The 18522-nt window shown below is 34.8% G+C and overlaps 1 protein-coding gene across 6 annotated transcripts in view; it reads left to right on the top strand.

Moving 5' to 3' along the window:
- Nucleotides 1–18522, top strand: part of MYCBP2 (MYC binding protein 2) — a 283903-nt gene that overhangs the window by 156382 nt on the left and 108999 nt on the right. For all 6 annotated transcript variants that reach the window (XM_047080835.1, XM_047080826.1, XM_047080807.1 and 3 more), the window contains exons 35-44: nucleotides 143–349; nucleotides 1182–1313; nucleotides 2882–3060; nucleotides 4703–4845; nucleotides 6306–6406; nucleotides 7072–7290; nucleotides 12974–13199; nucleotides 14224–14342; nucleotides 15018–15105; nucleotides 17914–17963. In XM_047080835.1, the coding sequence (XP_046936791.1) occupies nucleotides 143–349; nucleotides 1182–1313; nucleotides 2882–3060; nucleotides 4703–4845; nucleotides 6306–6406; nucleotides 7072–7290; nucleotides 12974–13199; nucleotides 14224–14342; nucleotides 15018–15105; nucleotides 17914–17963 (1464 nt within the window). The remainder of the gene's footprint in view (nucleotides 1–142; nucleotides 350–1181; nucleotides 1314–2881; nucleotides 3061–4702; nucleotides 4846–6305; nucleotides 6407–7071; nucleotides 7291–12973; nucleotides 13200–14223; nucleotides 14343–15017; nucleotides 15106–17913; nucleotides 17964–18522) is intronic.

Here is an 18522-nt window from a genome sequence, read left to right as displayed (position 1 = left end):
ACATTTAGAAAGGTTCACACCTACTTCTTAAATGTAGATTATTTTTTGAATTTCTTAGAAGTTTGGAGATAGTTTTGTTGTAGGTATATTATTAACACTAAGGTACAGACTACTGATGTGTAACTGCTTTTGTTGTTCATAGGTTGATGGACTTAATTCCCTCCACTCTGTTAAAGCCAGTGCTAACCGATTCACAAAAACAAGTCAGGGAAGAAGTTGGAACACTGGGAATGGGTCCCCTGATGCAATCTGTTTTTCAGTAGACAAACCAGGAATAGTTGTGGTTGGTTTTTCTGTCTATGGAGGAGGTGGAATTCATGAATATGAATTAGAGGTGTTAGTTGATGACGTAAGTACCACTCTAACAGTGTCATCTTGTGTGTAAGTTGTGCGTCAGGACTTACCATTATCATAGTAAGAGTGTCCAAATCTTTGAGGGTTTAGCAGATTAGTCATTAGTCGTGGAAGACATTAAAGAAATGGAAAGAGTGATTCTGCATGATTGCTTCTGTGCCATTCTGGATCACTTCTGCCTCATGTTTTTTGCACTTCCAGGGGAGATGTTAAATGAAAATACTAGAAATTATAGAGCTAAGCCTCTGATTATAACTTTTGTGTAATTTTTTTGCTTTTGTAGTTTTTTAGAAACAAGAACAGTATTCAGATCAGTATTATTACCTGTATCCATGACTAAAGCAGTTTTGTCATAGAGTGCAAATGGATTATTCTTAGTAAAGATAGTTTTGATTGATTGATTAAGCTCTATCTTGCTGTATTCTCTAAATTATTTAAATTACCTGAGTTTTCACAAAGTTTTATTAAAATGGGACAAAAAGTTACCATGTAAATCATTTCATAAAAAATAGAAATCTATCTGTATCTTGATTCTCTTTAGCAATTAAATTATGTCCTATTTCATTAGGCTCTTTAATTAGATTAGCACTCTTCTTATGAAGAAGTGGAAATCATTTTAAGACATCAGATGAGAAAAGCCCATTTGTATGATTTAGGTTGTAGACTCCTCAGGAAATCAGATAAAAATAAATAATTTACTAAATTTTTTTTTCTTCATTATATATGGGGAAATGCTAATGGATACTTTCATATGCAAGGAAAGAAACTGCTTAAAAACAATAAAATTAAGAATAGGGTGGGTTTTGTTTTGTTTTTGTTTTAATTAGAGTGAACATGCAGGAGATTCTACTCATTCTCACAGATGGACATCTCTAGAATTAGTCAAAGGAACGTATACAACAGATGACTCACCCAGTGATATAGCTGAAATCAGACTTGACAAAGTTGTTCCTTTAAAGGTAATTTAAAGGAATGTTTCTTTTATAAATAAGAGGTACTATGTAGTTTACTTAAAAAGTAATGAAAAGTATTCCTTTTTGTGATGCTTAAAATGTTTATAGAGTCACTACTATACCCCTTATATTGTACTGTATTGTATTTTTGCAAAAGATCTCTTAAAGTCTGGTATAGTAGAAAGTATTGTTTAGTTTTGGAGTCAGGCGGAACTAGCTTCAGATGCCTGCACTTTCACATAGCTTAAAGACATTAGATATTATTTAACCACTCTGAGGCTTATCTGAAGATTCAGAAGGATTGTACCTACATTGTAGTGTTGTTCAGATGAAATTAAATAATAGAATAAAGTACTTGCCTCAATGTCTAGTACAGTATAGAAACTCAGCAAATATTAGTTCCTGTCTTTTCTTCTCTTATTGTGCCAAACTCTTTTTTAAAAAATGGCCTTAATAGATCATATTAACTATTAAAGTTACTATTACTTTATATAAAAGTTGTTTATTACTTCATGTAACATAACTATTTACCAAAACAGAAGTCTTATCCTTTTTTAAAATTTTTTTTAATGTTTATTTATTTTTGAGACAGAGAGAGACAGAGCATGAGTGGGGGAGGGGCAGAGAGAGAGAGAGAGAGAGAGAGAGAGAGAAGGAGACACGGAATCCAAAGCAGGCTCCAGGCTCTGAGCTGTTAGCACAGAGTCCGAGGCGGGGCTCAAACTCAAGAGCCGTGAGATCATGACCTGAGCCGTAGTCGGATGCTCAATCGACTGAGCCACCCAGGCACCTCTACCTAATCTTAAAGTAGTTATGAATTGAGTAATTCTGAATTCAACTGTAAATTATTATTTTTATTATAGAACAGAATCTGGGATAAGAGAAGTTCATCAGAGGCCTTATCAAAAAGAGTTAGGGTACCAAAAAACAAAAAAAAATCTTTTCACTCTAAAGTGTATATCATAGATCATAAGGCACCAGTGTCTGTATCTCATATTTTCTATGCATGGTACATCTTACTTGGGACAACTTTTGCTTATGGGCATTTCTTCCCATTTCTCCACCTTTCTGTTTCTATCTCTGAGTGTCTCTTAAATAAAATATAGTAGATTCACCATTTTTCCCACACTTAAAATTATTTCAAAAGTTAAACTCATCAAAGAAAAATAATTAGATTATGTACTTTAAATCTTTTGTTATGGTTAGTATTCTTTATGGGCCTAGAGTCAAACTGCCTATATTCAAATACTCATTCCATCACTTAATAGCTGTGTGCCTTTGGATGGCTTATGTAACTTCTCTGTGTCTCCGATTCCTCATCTGTAAAATAAGAATAGTAATGGTACTTACCTCATGAAGTTATTTTAAGGATTAACTTAATCAAAGCACATGAAGTACTTAGTACAGTTTTTTTTAAATAATAAACATCATTAAGAGTTATCTTCCTGTTTGATTCATTAAAAATATGCTTAACCAAATCATCTATAAATAGGACAAAGAAATTCAGTATACTGGCCCAGTTTTTTTTATAGCCTCTGTACATTATAAACATGTTTTACATCTTTATTGTGAAGGAAAATGTTAAATATGCTGTGCGCTTGAGGAACTATGGAAGCCGTACAGCCAATGGAGATGGAGGAATGACCACAGTTCAGTGCCCGGACGGTGTGACATTCACATTCAGCACATGCAGCTTGAGTAGTAATGGTACAAATCAAACCAGAGGACAGATTCCACAGATCCTGTACTATAGGTAAGTGTGTATGTACAGGGAAGGGGGCATTTTAAAGCAACAGAACACATACAGTTTGATATCAAGGTAAAAAATGCTAAATGCATAGTTATAATTAAATTATGCAGCATAACTTCCTTGCACATACTTGTGCTGATTTGTGTAAAAAGATCTCTTATTAATATATAGGAGCACCTGGGTGGGCCAGTTGTTTGAGTGTCTGACTCTTGATTTTGGCTCAAGTCATGATCCCAGGGTCATGGTTTATATATATATATATATATATATATATATAAATATATTAATATATTTCTATTTTTTCACTGTTCACTGTAAAGGTGAATGCTTTAAAATGTTTTTGTCGTTACTTCCTTTTTTTTGTTGTTACTTCTTTAATATCTTTGAAATTTTTATCTCCTGGGCATGTGTGTTCATTTCTTTTTTAAAAATACCAAAAATACTAAAAACATTCAGTTCATTTCTTCTTTAAAAATACTAGAGATTAGTGATCAGATCACTTCTATCCAAGTACTAGCTTTGCCTTGGTTCTATTATCCAGTCTGCAATATATTTTGATGTCTCTGAGTCTAGTTCTTGGGGCCCTAGGATACATAATAAGGTGTTTCTTAACACATGTGTTTTCAGTGCATGACCTGTGTTATTAGCTAGTCCTTGTAGTAACTCCATGAGGTGGGCACTTGTCCTGCTTCACAGATGAGGGAACAGACACGTTGAGGGTTAAATACCTTGCCTAAAGTCACACTTCTTGTAAAGTATGGTCCTGGGTTCTGTAGGCAGGTAATTGGTCTCCAGGTGACCTGCTTTTAACATGTCCTCTTTAACAATGCTTAAGGTCACCTGTGAGACATTGTAGTTTAATGTGTCACAGTGCTCCTCCCCATCCATGGTTGGAGCCAAGCACCTTGGAGTTTCTTGACTTTCCTGTTTCTCTCACTCTTTCCATCACCAAGTCCTGGCAGCTGTGCTTTTAAAATGTTCTAAGTCTGACCTTTTCTAACTCCCATAATTAACAGTTCAGTTCAAACCATCATTGCCGCCCCCTGCGTAACAATCATAGCTTCTAACCCAGTCTCCCCCCCCCCCAGTTTCCCTCCCACCTTTTTTGGTGGCCCTTCTGCAGTCAGTCTGCACAGTGCAGCCAGAAGGGTTTCACAGAAATATGCATCAGGCCAAGTTCTGCCCCTGCTCACGATCCCCACAGCTTCCCATCCCAGGAAATGCAAGGTCTTACGGAGGCTTATGGAGCTCACATGGTGTGATTCCTGTCACCCTCCACGCTCCTTTCATTCCAGTCACACTTGTCTTCATTCTGTTCCTTGAACTTGCCAGTCTTGTTCTTGTCTGAACCTTTATCTTACTATTCCTTATGCCTGAATATTTTATCCTCAGCTTTTTGTTTTTTTTAACATAATTCAAGCCTTTATTTAAATATCAGTTCCTGATATAGACTCTCTTTGGTCTTATTCTAAAATAACTTTATATCCTCATCCGGCTGTATTTTTCTTTGAAGTCCTATCACTCCTTGAAATTGCACGGTTACAACTAACTTTTTTAACTTTAAGTGAGGAGCTCTGATCTAACTAGAGTTAGATCATGTTTTACCTACCATGTAAAATAATCTCATGTATTACTCCTGTTACAGGAGTGAATTTGATGGAGATTTACAATCCCAGCTTCTGAGTAAAGCCAATGAAGAAGATAAAAACTGTAGCAGAGCTCTCTCTGTGGTAAGCACTGTTGTTCGAGCTGCAAAAGACCTCTTGCACAGAGCTCTTGCTGTGGATGGTAAGACTTTTCTTTTAATAGTCATATTTTAGATTCTTTATTCCCTAACTTGTACACAGAGTTACTGAAGAGTAACTATTTTGTAGAATCCCAGAATGTTTTATTCATTGTAGATCTGCTCACACATACACATTCATTTTGGATCAGCCATACTCTCCATATTCTAATGCAGAACTTTTTAAAATGTCCAAAAGCAGTTACCAGATACCTATTTTTTCCTTAGTTAACCTAGTAAGAAAAACTCAAGGATAAAGCTGAGTCTTTGCTTTATCCTTGCTTTAGTAGTCAGAAAGCATTTTATTTTCTCCTTAAGGTGTGTTTTTCTTCCTATATTTCCAGTAATGTTATCACCATTCACCCAAAGGTGTGGGTAACCCTAAACATCTCCCCAAACGCACTTGTCTGATTTCAGTTCTATAAGTTCTTCCACTGGCAACTCTCCAATTTGTATTCCCCTGTCTGTTCTTCCATAGTCCAAGCTACCATGGTGCTGGCACATGTCCTCTTCCTCGTAGATGGGTAACATCCCAGCAGCCTCACTGCCACTGTTCTCCCATTCCACATCTAGCTACCTAGTCACCTCCACACTGGCAGTGGAGTTCATTTACACAAGCATTCATTGTAACCCACCCAGCCTTACTGTAATCTGTAACATTTGTTCCTAAGCCTAGTACACATCAGAATCACCTGGGAAACTTGCTAAAAATAAAAAATGTTTGGCCCATCCAGTCTGCAGGTTTGGGCTGGGCTAAGAAACTGTATTTTTAAAATAACTGAATCCTATTCTGATGCAACAGCATATCTAGAAAGAAGTATTTAGAAATAATTGGCCTTTAATATAAAGGTGATCTCAGTCTAGACTCAACTTATCTTCCCAGCACCGTGCTCATTGGGTAAATGATTATAGTGTCCTTTAGCAAAAGGCTTTCTTGGTAAAATAGAAGGCAATATAGTTTAATAACAGCATTTTTGTAGTGCTTAATATGTGCAGGCATTGTTCTAATGTTTTACATATATTAACTCAATCTTCATAGTACCCACTGAGGGAAGTACTGTTACTATCCTTTTTACAGAGGAGTAACCTGAGGCATACGCCAATTAAGTAATTGGCCTAATGTCACACATGTAGCCACGTGTGGCATCAGGTGTAGTGGTTAGCATCGTGACTATTACTGTAGGTTCTAATCCTGCCTCTGTCATTTTACAGCTGTAGGATTTTGGATGAGTTATTTAAACAGTGTGTGCCTTGGTTTCTTCTTGTATAAAGTAGAGATAATAAAAGTATCTTACTGTGAGGATTAATTGCTATGGCTTATGTCAGTAAAGCCCTTAAATAGGGCCAGGTCCTTTATAAGAGTGATAATTTTATTTTGCTCAAGAGACTAGAATATAGATTTAGTATAGCATGTATACATTGCAGTGAAATTACCTTCTAACTATAGTTTTAATGCCTTTTTTAGCTGATGACATTCCAGAACTGCTTAGTTCTTCCAGTCTGTTTTCCATGCTGCTTCCCCTTATTATAGCCTACATAGGACCAGTAGCTGCTGCTATTCCCAAGGTGTGTAACTTAATTATGTAACTTTGAATATTTTTTTAATATCATTTTTTTTAGACTTTGTATCTTTATAAACATTTTAATCTTTGAGGCACCTGGGTTACAAGTAACATACAGAGATAGACATGTTAAAATGGTAGAAGTTATCAGTTAAACCTCTCTGTTCTTCATATTGTTGACTAGATTACTATGCTTACTTATTGGCTTTACAGTTGAAGAATTTGGGAATGAGAAATATATTTTAGTTATGACATATAAGGAGAGTTTAAGTAGATTTTTGTAATTTATGAAGTTGATGCCAAGTCTTCTTTTTGAATAAAAATAGCAAGGTAGGAGTATTTTACAATTGAGAAATAGTCAAGATATGGAGGAAATCATAAACTATTGATTCTTTAGCATAAAGATTGAGTAAAACCTAGTTTACGGCAGATTACAAAAAGGCAAAGTGTTTACAAGTATAGACAAGGTTATTTTCATATAACATCTAAGACATCTAAGGTAAATCTTTTTTTTTCCATAAAAAAAATTTCTCTTTGAGCGAAAATTTAGTCAGAAGAAACTCTTAATAATATCTTAGTAATTAAGGATGGCCAACAATTACAGTAATTAACAACTTTAAAGCAATTTTCACATTTATTATCTCATTTAATCATTTCTTTTTATACCAGGTGGCTGTAGAAGTCTTTGGCCTTGTCCAACAGTTACTTCCCTCAGTTGCCATTTTGAATCAAAAGTATGCACCCCCTGCATTCAATCCTAATCAGTCAACAGATAGCACCACAGGAAACCAGCCTGAGCAAGGCCTCTCTGCTTGTACAACCTCTAATCACTATGCGGTCATAGAGAGTGAGCACCCCTATAAACCTGCATGTGTGATGCACTACAAGGTAGGCGCTGACTCCTGGGCAGAGTTTAAATTTAAAAGTTGGTTTGATGTTCTATAATGATGTCTTACAGGATACTTTGCCTCTGTTTAGAAGTACAGTTTTTTATAGTATTTAAATATAGAAAACATGTGGTTAGGCACTGTCAGATACACAAAAGGGTTTAAGGTAGAATTTTTGTCATTAAAGCGTAATGTTGGGAGTATTTATGAGAATTGTTCTCATATGTTTTTATAAGTCCAGTGCAGTATATAATGTTCAACTGCATATTATGTATTGTAATAGTAGTGGATATAAGCATGAAAATTTAAAAATCATATTGTTTGAACTGCTATTATTTATACCACAGCCTGAGTTCTGAAAATTTGTATATCCAATGCAGGACTTCGAGTGCTCTAATATAAATAATGTAAAAAATAATAAAACATTTATAAATATAATATTACAGAGTATCCAGAGTCTTTATTCCTTTTTAAATTGTATCATGTAAACTAAGGAGGAGAAGGAAGATTTGTCTGCTTCATCAATGTAATTATAAGTTTTATGTGCTTGCAAAATACTCAACTTTTTATTATACACTGTGGTAAACATATAATAATCTAGATTATTTTAAAGCACCTTTATGGATATTTTATTATCTATCTCTAAATATAGACCCATAAAAAGTAACTATATTATTATTATACAGAAAATGCTAATAATTCCTTCATGTCATCAAATATGTACATTTTTAATTGAGTTATATTCAAAATAAGAGTTTAACTTTTTTAATTGTTTGAATTAGAATCCAGATAAGATCCATACATTGTGATTGGTTATTACGTCTCTCAAGTCTCTTGTTATCTACTTGAGGAGGTTCCCCTCCAACTCGGTCTTTTTTTGTTTCCTTGAATTTTATTTGAGAAAATGGACCATATGTCTTTGTTGGTAGGAACCTCTTCAGCTTGCCGCCTGAATCCTTTAGACATACCCCTTGTAGTCATTCATAGCATCCTCCCTCACTAGTGTAAGATATTCTAGGCTCGTCTTCTACATTTCTTGTGTTGGTATTTAAGAGCCAAAATTTGGCAGAAGAATTTGACTCGTTTCTCTTGGGCTGGTGATTGTTTCTAAATATTTGTAGTGCACAGAACTGGTACATACAGTCACTCATGCATGTATTTATACACACAGGCACATATTATTTTTATATATGTGTATATATTCCTGTATAGACACATTTATATGTATGTTTTTTTTTTTTTTAAGATACAATACCTGAATTTTGTACTGATGATACTAATTCAGAATAAGGTCCATAGGACCTTACCCTTGAATCTTTTTGTCATACATCTAGATCCCTGTTCCCAATGACACTGGGAATATTAGAATTAGAAAATCGGTTATTCATTTCCTGTGTGTGTATATGTGTGGGTGTGTTTTGTCATGTTGGGTATATCCCATCTAGGATGTATAAAGAAATGAATGTGTTTTAAAGTAAGTGGGTATGGTCAATTACTGTGTTTAATGTAAGTTGGAATAGTCACTCTGTGTGATTATGCCACAATTGGACATACATTTGGCATCATTTCTTTTATTTTAGGATTTTAGGAACTGCTTTTTATATCTTGTTTTGTTTTATAACAACTTAAATGATTACATTGTCCTAACTCAAATCTATAAAGGAAAGAGGACTCAGAGAAGTCTAGGTTTTATTTCTATCCCTAATCTCTTTTCCCTCCTTCCCTATCCTAGGTAGCATTTCATTTTATTATAACTTTGTAGTTTATTCTTCCGTTTTTTATAATGTAAGTGTAGTCACATACACAGATGGAGATAGTGTGTATATTCATTCCCCATGTGTTTCAGCTTTTATTGTAAATATTTCAAACCTGTAGGAAAAAATAAGATTTGTGCAATGATCACCTTGTATGCCTTTCACCTGGCTTCATCAGTTAACATTTTGCCACATTTGTTGTATTTATTTATCTGTATTTGATACTGCTGAACCATTTAAGAGTAAGTTGCAAACATGAACAGTCACCTTGTTCCTAAGAACAGAGATTTTTCTGTGTATCAGTAATACACTAGTCAAATTTAGGGAATTTAACATTGATGCTCTATTACCATAATGCGTAATAGTAGTATACCATGATATTATAAGCTAGATGTTTTGCCAGCTGCCCCAACAACAGCATTCATGGCATTTTTCTAAACCCAGATCTGGGATCCAACCAGATTCATCCATTGCACTTAGTTGTCAGGTCTTCTCTGTTTCCTTTGATCTGAAATAGTGCCTCAGGCTTTCCTTGTCTTTCTTGACATTGGCATTTATGAAGAATACAATCAGCGGTTCTGTAGAAGTATCCTTTTATTTGGACTTGATTGATTGTTTCCTAATGATTGAACTTAGGTTACTTGTTTTGGGCAGCAACAGTTCATAATTGATACCATATTCTTGTCAGTGCATTCCATCAGGAAGTACTTACCATTTGATTAAGAGGATATCTGGCAAGTTTCTCCACCAAAACTACCTTTTTTCTCTTTGAAAAGGCTTATGGGTAGAGAGCTAGAGACTGTGTAAAAAATACTCCCTAACAAATTTTCACCCAGCAGTTTTAGCATCCATTGGTGATTCTTACCCAAATCACTTATTACTATAGTGGTTGCGAAACGGTGGCTTTGTAATTCTGTTATTCTTTCCATTTGGTGTTCTATTGTAAAAGACCGTTTTTCCATCCCTTCCACTTTTAAACACACATTCACTCATTTATTTTATGTGTTTATATCAATACAGATTTAAGAATTTTCTTTTTGTTTAATGTTATAATCCTTTGCTGTTATTATTTTAATTCTCAAATTTTAATTGATTTGGCCAGTGGAAGTTCATTCAAGCTGGATCTTATGTTTTTTATATGTTTTATCATGTTTTCATCAGTTTTTGAATTCTACCTACCAGTTCTAGTCAACATTATAGGAGTCTTGTCTTTATATCTATCCCATTTATGTGTCACTGTGAAAAATAGAACTACTGGGTAAAATTAACAATTTCCTTGTAAAATGTTTGTCTTCAGAATATATCCCGCTGACATTAGATAACAAAGTACCAAATTCAGAAGTTACTTGGAGTAATTCTTTTTATCTATATGTGCAGGTTGCTATATGATCACTTTGCTATAAAATTAGGCTTATTTGGTTTTTTGTACTTAATTTTTGTGAGTTTTCCCCCATCCTTCTTTGTTTATCTTTATATTTATCTTGGTTAACTTTTATCTTTTAACTTTATACAGTATTTAAAATATCAACATGGCTCCAGAAATAAAATCATATAAAATAACATGCTCAGAATTATGAGGCCCTTCCCTTTCCCTTCTCTGCTTCTCAGCTTACTCCATTGAGTGTCCTGGTGTTTCCTTCCTGTGTTTATTTTTGAAAAAATAGATAGATGGATATAGATGTAGGTTTTTCTTTTTAAAATGGTAGCACACCAAATCTGTTTGGTACTTTTTGAAATGTAACAAAATGCATAGAAATCTCCCCATACCATTTAAAGAGATCATCCTCATTCTTTTTTTACAACTGGTTAGTGCTCCTCTGTGAAGATGGATCATAGTTTATTCAGTAGGTAGCTTGTGTGAGCACTTCAGGTGTTTTCAGTATTTTGCTAATTTTTTTGCGATGAATAACCTTACGTAAATGTTGGGCTTTTTTGTTTGTTTTTTTCATGTATTTAGAAATATATCTTCAAAGCACATCCCCAGAAGTGGGATTACTGGGTCAAACAAATGTAGACTGAGGAGCCATGTGCTTCATAGATTTGGGGTTACTGCTACAGAAGCTGAACGCATATGTATCTTTGCTAGGGTTGAGAGAGTCCTGTCGAGGTTATACTGTTTCGTGTCCCCAGCACCAGTGTTTGAGAGTGCTTGTTTTCTCACAGCCTCCCCAACAGAGTGTGTGGTTAAATTTTGGGCCTTTTGCTAATATAATGGGAGAATTGGTGGGAGTAATGGTATCTTACTTTAGTTTTAATTTGCATTTATGTAATTATGAACAAAGGTGAGCTTTTCATTTAAGTGGAGATTTTTTTTAATCCTGTACCAAAGCTGTTTGCCTTAGTTCTAGGTAATTTTTTTAGATCAATATCATACTTAGGAAATTTCCTAACTGTCATATCATATCCTATAACCATTTCATAGTTTACTATTTGACATGGTCCCACTTAATTGTAATTCGACTACCAAGACAGAATGCTGTCTGCAATGATGATGATAGAAGCTTACCCTACAACCCAGCAATAGTATTACTAGGAATTTATCCAAAGGATACAGGAGTGCTGATTCATAGGGGCACTTGTGCCCCGATGTTTATAGCAGCACTTTCAACAATAGCCAAATCATGGAAAGAGCCCAAATGTCCATCAACTGATGAATGGATAAAGAAGATGTGGTTATATATACAATGGAATACTACTTGGCACTGAGAAAGAATGAAATCCTGCCATTTGCAACAATGTGGATGGAACTGGAGGGTATTATGCTAACTGAAATAAGTCAGGCAGAGAAAGACATATGATTTCACTCCTATGTGGAATTTGAGAAACTTAACAGAAGTCCATGGGGGAAGGGATGGGGAAGAAATAGTTTCAGACAGAGAGGGAGGCAAACCCATATTCTTAAATACAGAGAACAAACTGAGGATTGATGGGGGTGGCAGGGGAGAGGGGAAAGTGGGTGATGGGCATTGAGGAGGGCACTTCTTGGAATGAGCACTGGATGTTGCATGTAAGCGATGAATCATGGGAATCTACCCCTGAAACCAAGAGCACACTGTATACACTGTATGTTAGCTAACTTGACACTAAATTATATTTTAAAAAATACTAATAAAAGATTTTAAAAAGATAAGGACAAAGATACATTTTATGACCTAGTTTGTGTGACTTTCAACACAATAGCTAATATTTGGCAATTTTATTACATTTAGTTTTTCTACCCTTCATTCATATTTCAACTTTAATAAAATAAACTATATTGGCTTACTTAAAAATATACATATAAGTATGTGCCATCATAAACTCATATTACATTGAAACTTTAGGAAAATATAAAAATCTAAGTTTTCATCATTGTGTGTTTAGTTTATTTTTTTATTCTCGTTATATATGAAGTTCTGAAGTTTTTTGCTAATGAAAAATATCATTTGTAGCAGATACTATGAATGGTAGATAAAAGTGACTAAAACCTTAAATTTTAATGATTTGTTTCCTTTCCATCAATATATCTTTATATTTTGCCCATCTAATTATATTTTCATTTACCTACTTAGATTCCTTAAATGCATACTGAGTGAAATAGAAAATTTACTATATATATAGTTCCACAAGAAAATTAGATAACTGAATGTTTATGGAAATCAAAACAACCTTGTAATATTTTTTCAGTGTTACCAAACATTATTAATGTAATATCAACCAAGTTTTAGGTAGAAAGCAGTAGATATTGCAAGTTGGGAATAGGGACAATTGATAATTGAACATTATTACCATGATTTCTAGTCATATTGAAACTACTGTATTAGTTTCTTAAAATTTAGTTTACAGTATGTTTAAAGCATCATATTTACAGTATGTCCTGTGTCTAAAATAGGAAAAAAAAATCAAATTTTTCTTAACAAATACAAGTGTCCTCTCGCATGTTGACCTCAGGTGACGTTCCCAGAATGTGTACGGTGGATGACAATCGAGTTTGACCCCCAGTGTGGCACTGCGCAGTCAGAAGATGTCCTCCGTTTATTGATTCCTGTCAGAACTGTTCAGAATTCAGGATATGGACCAAAATTGACATCTGTTCATGAAAATCTTAACTCCTGGATAGAATTAAAGAAATTTTCAGGGTCCTCTGGGTGGCCTACTATGGTTTTAGTGTTGCCAGGTAAGTTGTTTTTTTCTTTTCTGTTTTATATGGTAAAATATATGCATTTATGACAATTATGTTTAGTAAGGATACAACATTGAAAACGTTTACAAACATTGAGAAGAATTTCTTCAAGACCTACTATGCATCTGGAGTGCACTTGAGTAGTGAAGAAGATTCTAGACAGAGGGCATAACACGACTGAGTTTTCAAAGAGAGAACGTCATGAGGATCTTGTGAAAAAAGTTTAGCTTGACCAAAGCAGAGGGTTAATATTGAGGAGTGGATGTCTGTATAGTTGGGAACAAACTATGGAAGAAGTGAATTTGATCTTTTATTTTCCCAATAAGTGCTAGACTTTGAGAACTTAGGGCTTCTTCCACTCAAGAGAATTGGTGAAACACCTCACGTACTGAGTTACATTAAAGCTGTTGTTTTTAGTTCTTCAGGCTTGAGGATGTGTGTGTGTTGGGCAGGGCAGGGGGGGGTGTCAGAGATAGAAAGCATTTTTTATTGCTATTGCTAATGTTTTCCTTTCAAAGAAAGTTTGTAAATTATTAAAACTGCATGTAGTCTGTTGTGTTTTTAACCAGTTAACCATAAATATTCTTGTGACTCCTCAAACTCATAGCCTGTTTGAATTCAGAAGCTTTCATCTTCTAGTCTGACCTGCCTTGTTTGTTTGTAAGGAGCCAGGTTAGAGGATTGCTTACTGACTGAAACAGAAAAGGCTAACTAACCTAGGTTACCCTAGAAATAGATAATTGAAAAATGATTGCTCATGTAACATGAAGGTAGAACATTTGATTGAGGAGAGCTTGGTCATAAAGAAAAATAACAATTCACTTGAGATGATTCTGTTGTTGGCTAGAGTTGTTTTTAGCAATTATATTCAAGTAGATACAGGAACACCCCCCACCCCCAAAAAGCCTGGGCTTTTTAGTAACTGATTTGTATTGCTACCTATCTTGAGATAGATAAAAGGGAAATTTTAATAAAGTCATTTCAGATTTTGAACTCAATGTTTGCTTTTTTTTCTTAGGAAATGAAGCCCTTTTTTCGTTGGAGACTGCATCAGATTATGTGAAAGATGACAAAGCTTCTTTCTATGGTTTTAAATGTTTTGCAATTGGATATGAGTTTAGCCCTGGACCTGATGAGGTAGGAATGAATTATCTTCTCATTGTGTTAAGATTGTGTTTCTGAGGGCTGCTATTGACTAAAGTTGTGTTTGCTGCCTATGTTCACGAAGCCTGAAATTTAAAGAATATAATTTAAAATACCTTGTAGTTTAATTTTGTGTAGTGTTTTTTGTTTTTTAGTGTTTTGTTTGTTTGTTTGTTTTTGCTACTTTTAACACATGAAGAGAATAGAGTCTGCAACAGAAAGTATAATTGTACCTGCTCCAAACCTGCTCAGGTGGCTGTACCTTTCTGAGTAAATAATAGAATCTGCTTTCCCAATGGGGCCAATTTAGTTTCTATTCTAAATGTTTCAAATCACACAATAAAACAAAATCAAGGTGAAAAAAATGATCATGTTACTTCAAAGTAATGAATGACAAATTCTTTGGACAATGCACCTGTAGACCTGGACCTTATAACATGCAGTAGACATTTTATTGACCCTCTTCCACTCTTAATTTAACCACTAGTTGACCTGTTCTTTCTGGTTTCAAAAGTTATGCTTGGATGCAAATCACATTTTGTTGATAATCCACATTATCTTCCAAATATTTTATCCTCCAGATATTTTTTAAAGCAGCTCATTTTATCTTATTTTCATTTCATTTCACTTCATTTTATTTTATTTTATTTTATTTTTGGGATTCTCCAGGGTGTCATTCAGTTGGAAAAAGAATTAGCCAATCTTGGCGGAGTTTGTGCAGCCGCTTTGATGAAAAAGGATCTAGCACTTCCTATTGGTAAGTCTGGTCAAGTATTAGGTGTTCATGATTTTGTTAAAAATTTCAAGAGTAGAATGTGTTTATTTTAGGGCATTCTGAAATAAATTAGCAAAATGAATTCAATAGTCCCATACATTCATGAGTAATAACTGTTTAATACGCTGGTAGTTTGGGTTTTCTGTACTGAAGATTGAAGAGTATCCTCTAGTCTTTTCTATTCACACACAGACATGCACACAAACCCTCCTTAGGCACATACATGCTGTGTGTCAGACACTGGGTTAAACATTAGGTACATAATAATAAACCAAAAGTTTTGAGATAATTTCTTAAATATCCTTGTGGACATATCAACTAGACAGTTGGATATTCATTGCCTGACGCTCAGGGCACAAGTCAAAGGAAATGTCATTTGAACATAGTTGAAATTTAAAGGCATGGGACCATGTGAAAGATGAGCTAGGAAGAGAATGCAAATGAGAAAGAGGAGATAGCCCAGGATCAGAGGTGGGACTGCCAAAGTGTCAAAAATGGACAGAACGGGAGGAAGAGCATGTAAAAAAGACTGGTACAGCAGCGAAGGAGGTAGGCGTAAAACCAGGAAAATGGACATTGATGGGATTTTTTAATGTAGTTGAGAAGTCAATTAAAATCTACCATTGGATGGAGAGACTTGTTGGTTACATATCTTCTCAATAAGAAATATATCAGTGAGATGAGAGAAACATAAGGCCTTTAGAGTAGAGGGAGAGAATGGATGGTCAGAAAAGAGACGCAGGTTAAATATAGATAGCTCTTTAGAAGAATTTTCCTGTGAAGCACAGGAGAGAAATGAGGTAGTGGCAGGAACAATACCTCTTTATAAAATGATACAAATTTGTGTGGTATGTGAATCAATTTATGATCAGGATGGTAAAGATGAAACTAAAGTTAGAAATATTTACTGATTCTATGATGCTTAGACATGGTTTAACATTTATCTTCACAGTGTTTGGGAGTAAAAGACATTATTATTGTATTTCCCCAGTTCTCACCCTCAGAAGTTCATTTGTAGCTCCTCCCTCAAAGACTACCCTTTCCACCTCATCCCTCCTTCCTCCCTTCTCATTCTCTGCTCTTTTCTTCCTTCCCTTTTTCCTGCTCCCTTCCATGCTTCTCAGTTCCCCTGCTCCTACTTAATGTTGACACAGGTATGAGGAAATGAGACATGTTGTGTTCTCTTTATATGAAGGAAATGGGTGTAGCCTTTGGAGGAAATTTGTTAATACCTGTTCAAATTTTACATGCCGTATACTTTTTGATACAGCAATTTTTGTATGTACTTGCACAAATGCTTAAAAAATATATGTTGTAAGAGAGATATTAATATAGCAGTGCTTGTGATTGTAAAACATAGAAGCAACTAAAATATCTATCAGTTGGAAACTGGTTAAATAAGTAATGATACATACAAGGGGAATACATGAGACTGTTAAAAAACAACAACAAAAAGAGATTTCTATGTTCTGACCAAGAAGAATTCCTAATTATGTTAACTGAGAAAAGTTTCGGAAGACGGTCCCATTCTTCGTGAATATTATGTTATATATATATAATAATATATGTGTATGTGTGCATGAGTATATATGTTGACACACACACACATGTACTTATTTGCACACAAAGTTTCTTGAATAACACATAAACTGTTGACATTTTATTTTCAGAAGGAGGTAGGTAGGAGAATTTTTCATTCTACACTTCTGCAAAATTTGAATATTTCCTTTTGAACATGTATTACCTTCGTAATAGTTTTTAAATTAATTAAACTATCAAAGCAAATTCAATAAATATGGTTGTTTTTTTTTTAATGTTGCTTTATTTTTGAAGGCAAGAGATCCAGAGCATGAGCAGAGAGGAGCAGAGAGAGAGGGACACACAGAATCTGAAGCAGGCTTCAGGCTCTGAGCTGTCAGCACAGAACCCACAATGGGGCTTGAATTCACAAACCATGAGATCATGACCTGAGATGAAGTCGGACGCTTAACCGACTGAGCCACACAGGTGCCCCTAAATGTGTTTTATATGAAGCAATAAAGGAGAAAATGGATGGAGGATACACTCACTATCTTATGTTTTCCTGTAAATTACTCTTTTTACTAAAGGTATAGATAGCTCTTGTATAAGATAACCAAAATAAAAAGGCCCAGATTCTGAGTAATTAGTTCCTTCATTTTGGAGGGTAGAGGGGAATTTGAATACACTAAATTCAAAAGTGCACATTTATATGCCCAAATGTAGTGTGTGTGTGTGTGTGTGTGTGTGTGTGTGTGTGTGTGTGTGTTGCACATCACTTGGTAGATACCTTTTGAGTATTGCCTTGAGAATTATAGCCTTATATTTACACTGAAAATTACATTTTAAAACATAAAGCACTGAGACTGATCCAGAATGGTAATAGTTCTTTCCAATCTGGAATATCAGAATTGCGAAAAAGGTGTGAATAAATGCAGAGGACTAGAGAGTTAAACTAAGTGAGGTGCCTGGGTGGCTCAGAGGGTTAAGCATCCTACTCTTGATTTCGGCTCAGGTCATGATCTTGCGGTTCATGAGTTCAAGCCCCATGTCCAGCTCTGCGCTGACAACATGGAGCCTGCTTGATGCTTGAGATTCTCTCTCTCTGTCTCTCTCTCTCTCTGTCTCTCTCTCTCTCTCTCTCTCTCTGCCCCCCTCTCTTTGCACCTCCCCTGCTCTTGCTCTCAAAATAAATACATAAACTAAAAAAAAAAAAAAAAAGTTAAACTAAGTATTAATATATGTTACTAAAACTTTTCATTAACACAACAGGTAATGAATTAGAGGAAGATCTTGAAATTCTTGAAGAGGCTGCATTGCAGGTATTGTCACAAACATCGTAAGGATAAATTTGTACATTGATTTGAAAGCAGTATTTTCATTCAGATCAACCTTATTTTTCTTGAATATAGGGCTTTCATTAAGTACTTCATTCTGTTTATTGACAGATAACACATAACTTATAATATCTTGATAGGAGAAACCCAGGTGAGTCCTTGCTGTGCTGCATGGAGGTTGTTAAATCTGAAGTGAACATAAATCCTGCCAGAGCAGGAAGTTACCAAGTGCCAAGGGTTTAGGGAAGGGCTTTGCAGAGCTGTTGACATTTAAATTGGATCTCAAAAGAAGTTTTATTTACCGGTCAGAAAAAGAGGGAAATGGGTGTTAGTAGTAGTAACTTAAATAATTTCTATAGAGTATTTTATTGTATCTTTAATATTATCTGTTTTTAGCATTTACATTTTGAGATCAGTATTCTCTCTTGCATCTTATAGTTACAATAACTGAAGTTCAAGGAAGTTTTGTGACTTGTCTAAGAATTCAGCTAATTAGGAGACAGAGGCTAGTATCCAGGTCAACTGTTAACCTATAGCTGGTTGT

The sequence above is a fragment of the Lynx rufus genome, unplaced genomic scaffold, assembly GCF_022079265.1.
Source record: "Lynx rufus isolate CCGP_SWC_20201006 ecotype Redwood Valley unplaced genomic scaffold, mLynRuf1.p SCAF_1, whole genome shotgun sequence".
Taxonomy (NCBI): Eukaryota; Metazoa; Chordata; class Mammalia; order Carnivora; family Felidae; genus Lynx; species Lynx rufus.
This window is presented reverse-complemented; position numbering and strand designations above follow the sequence as displayed.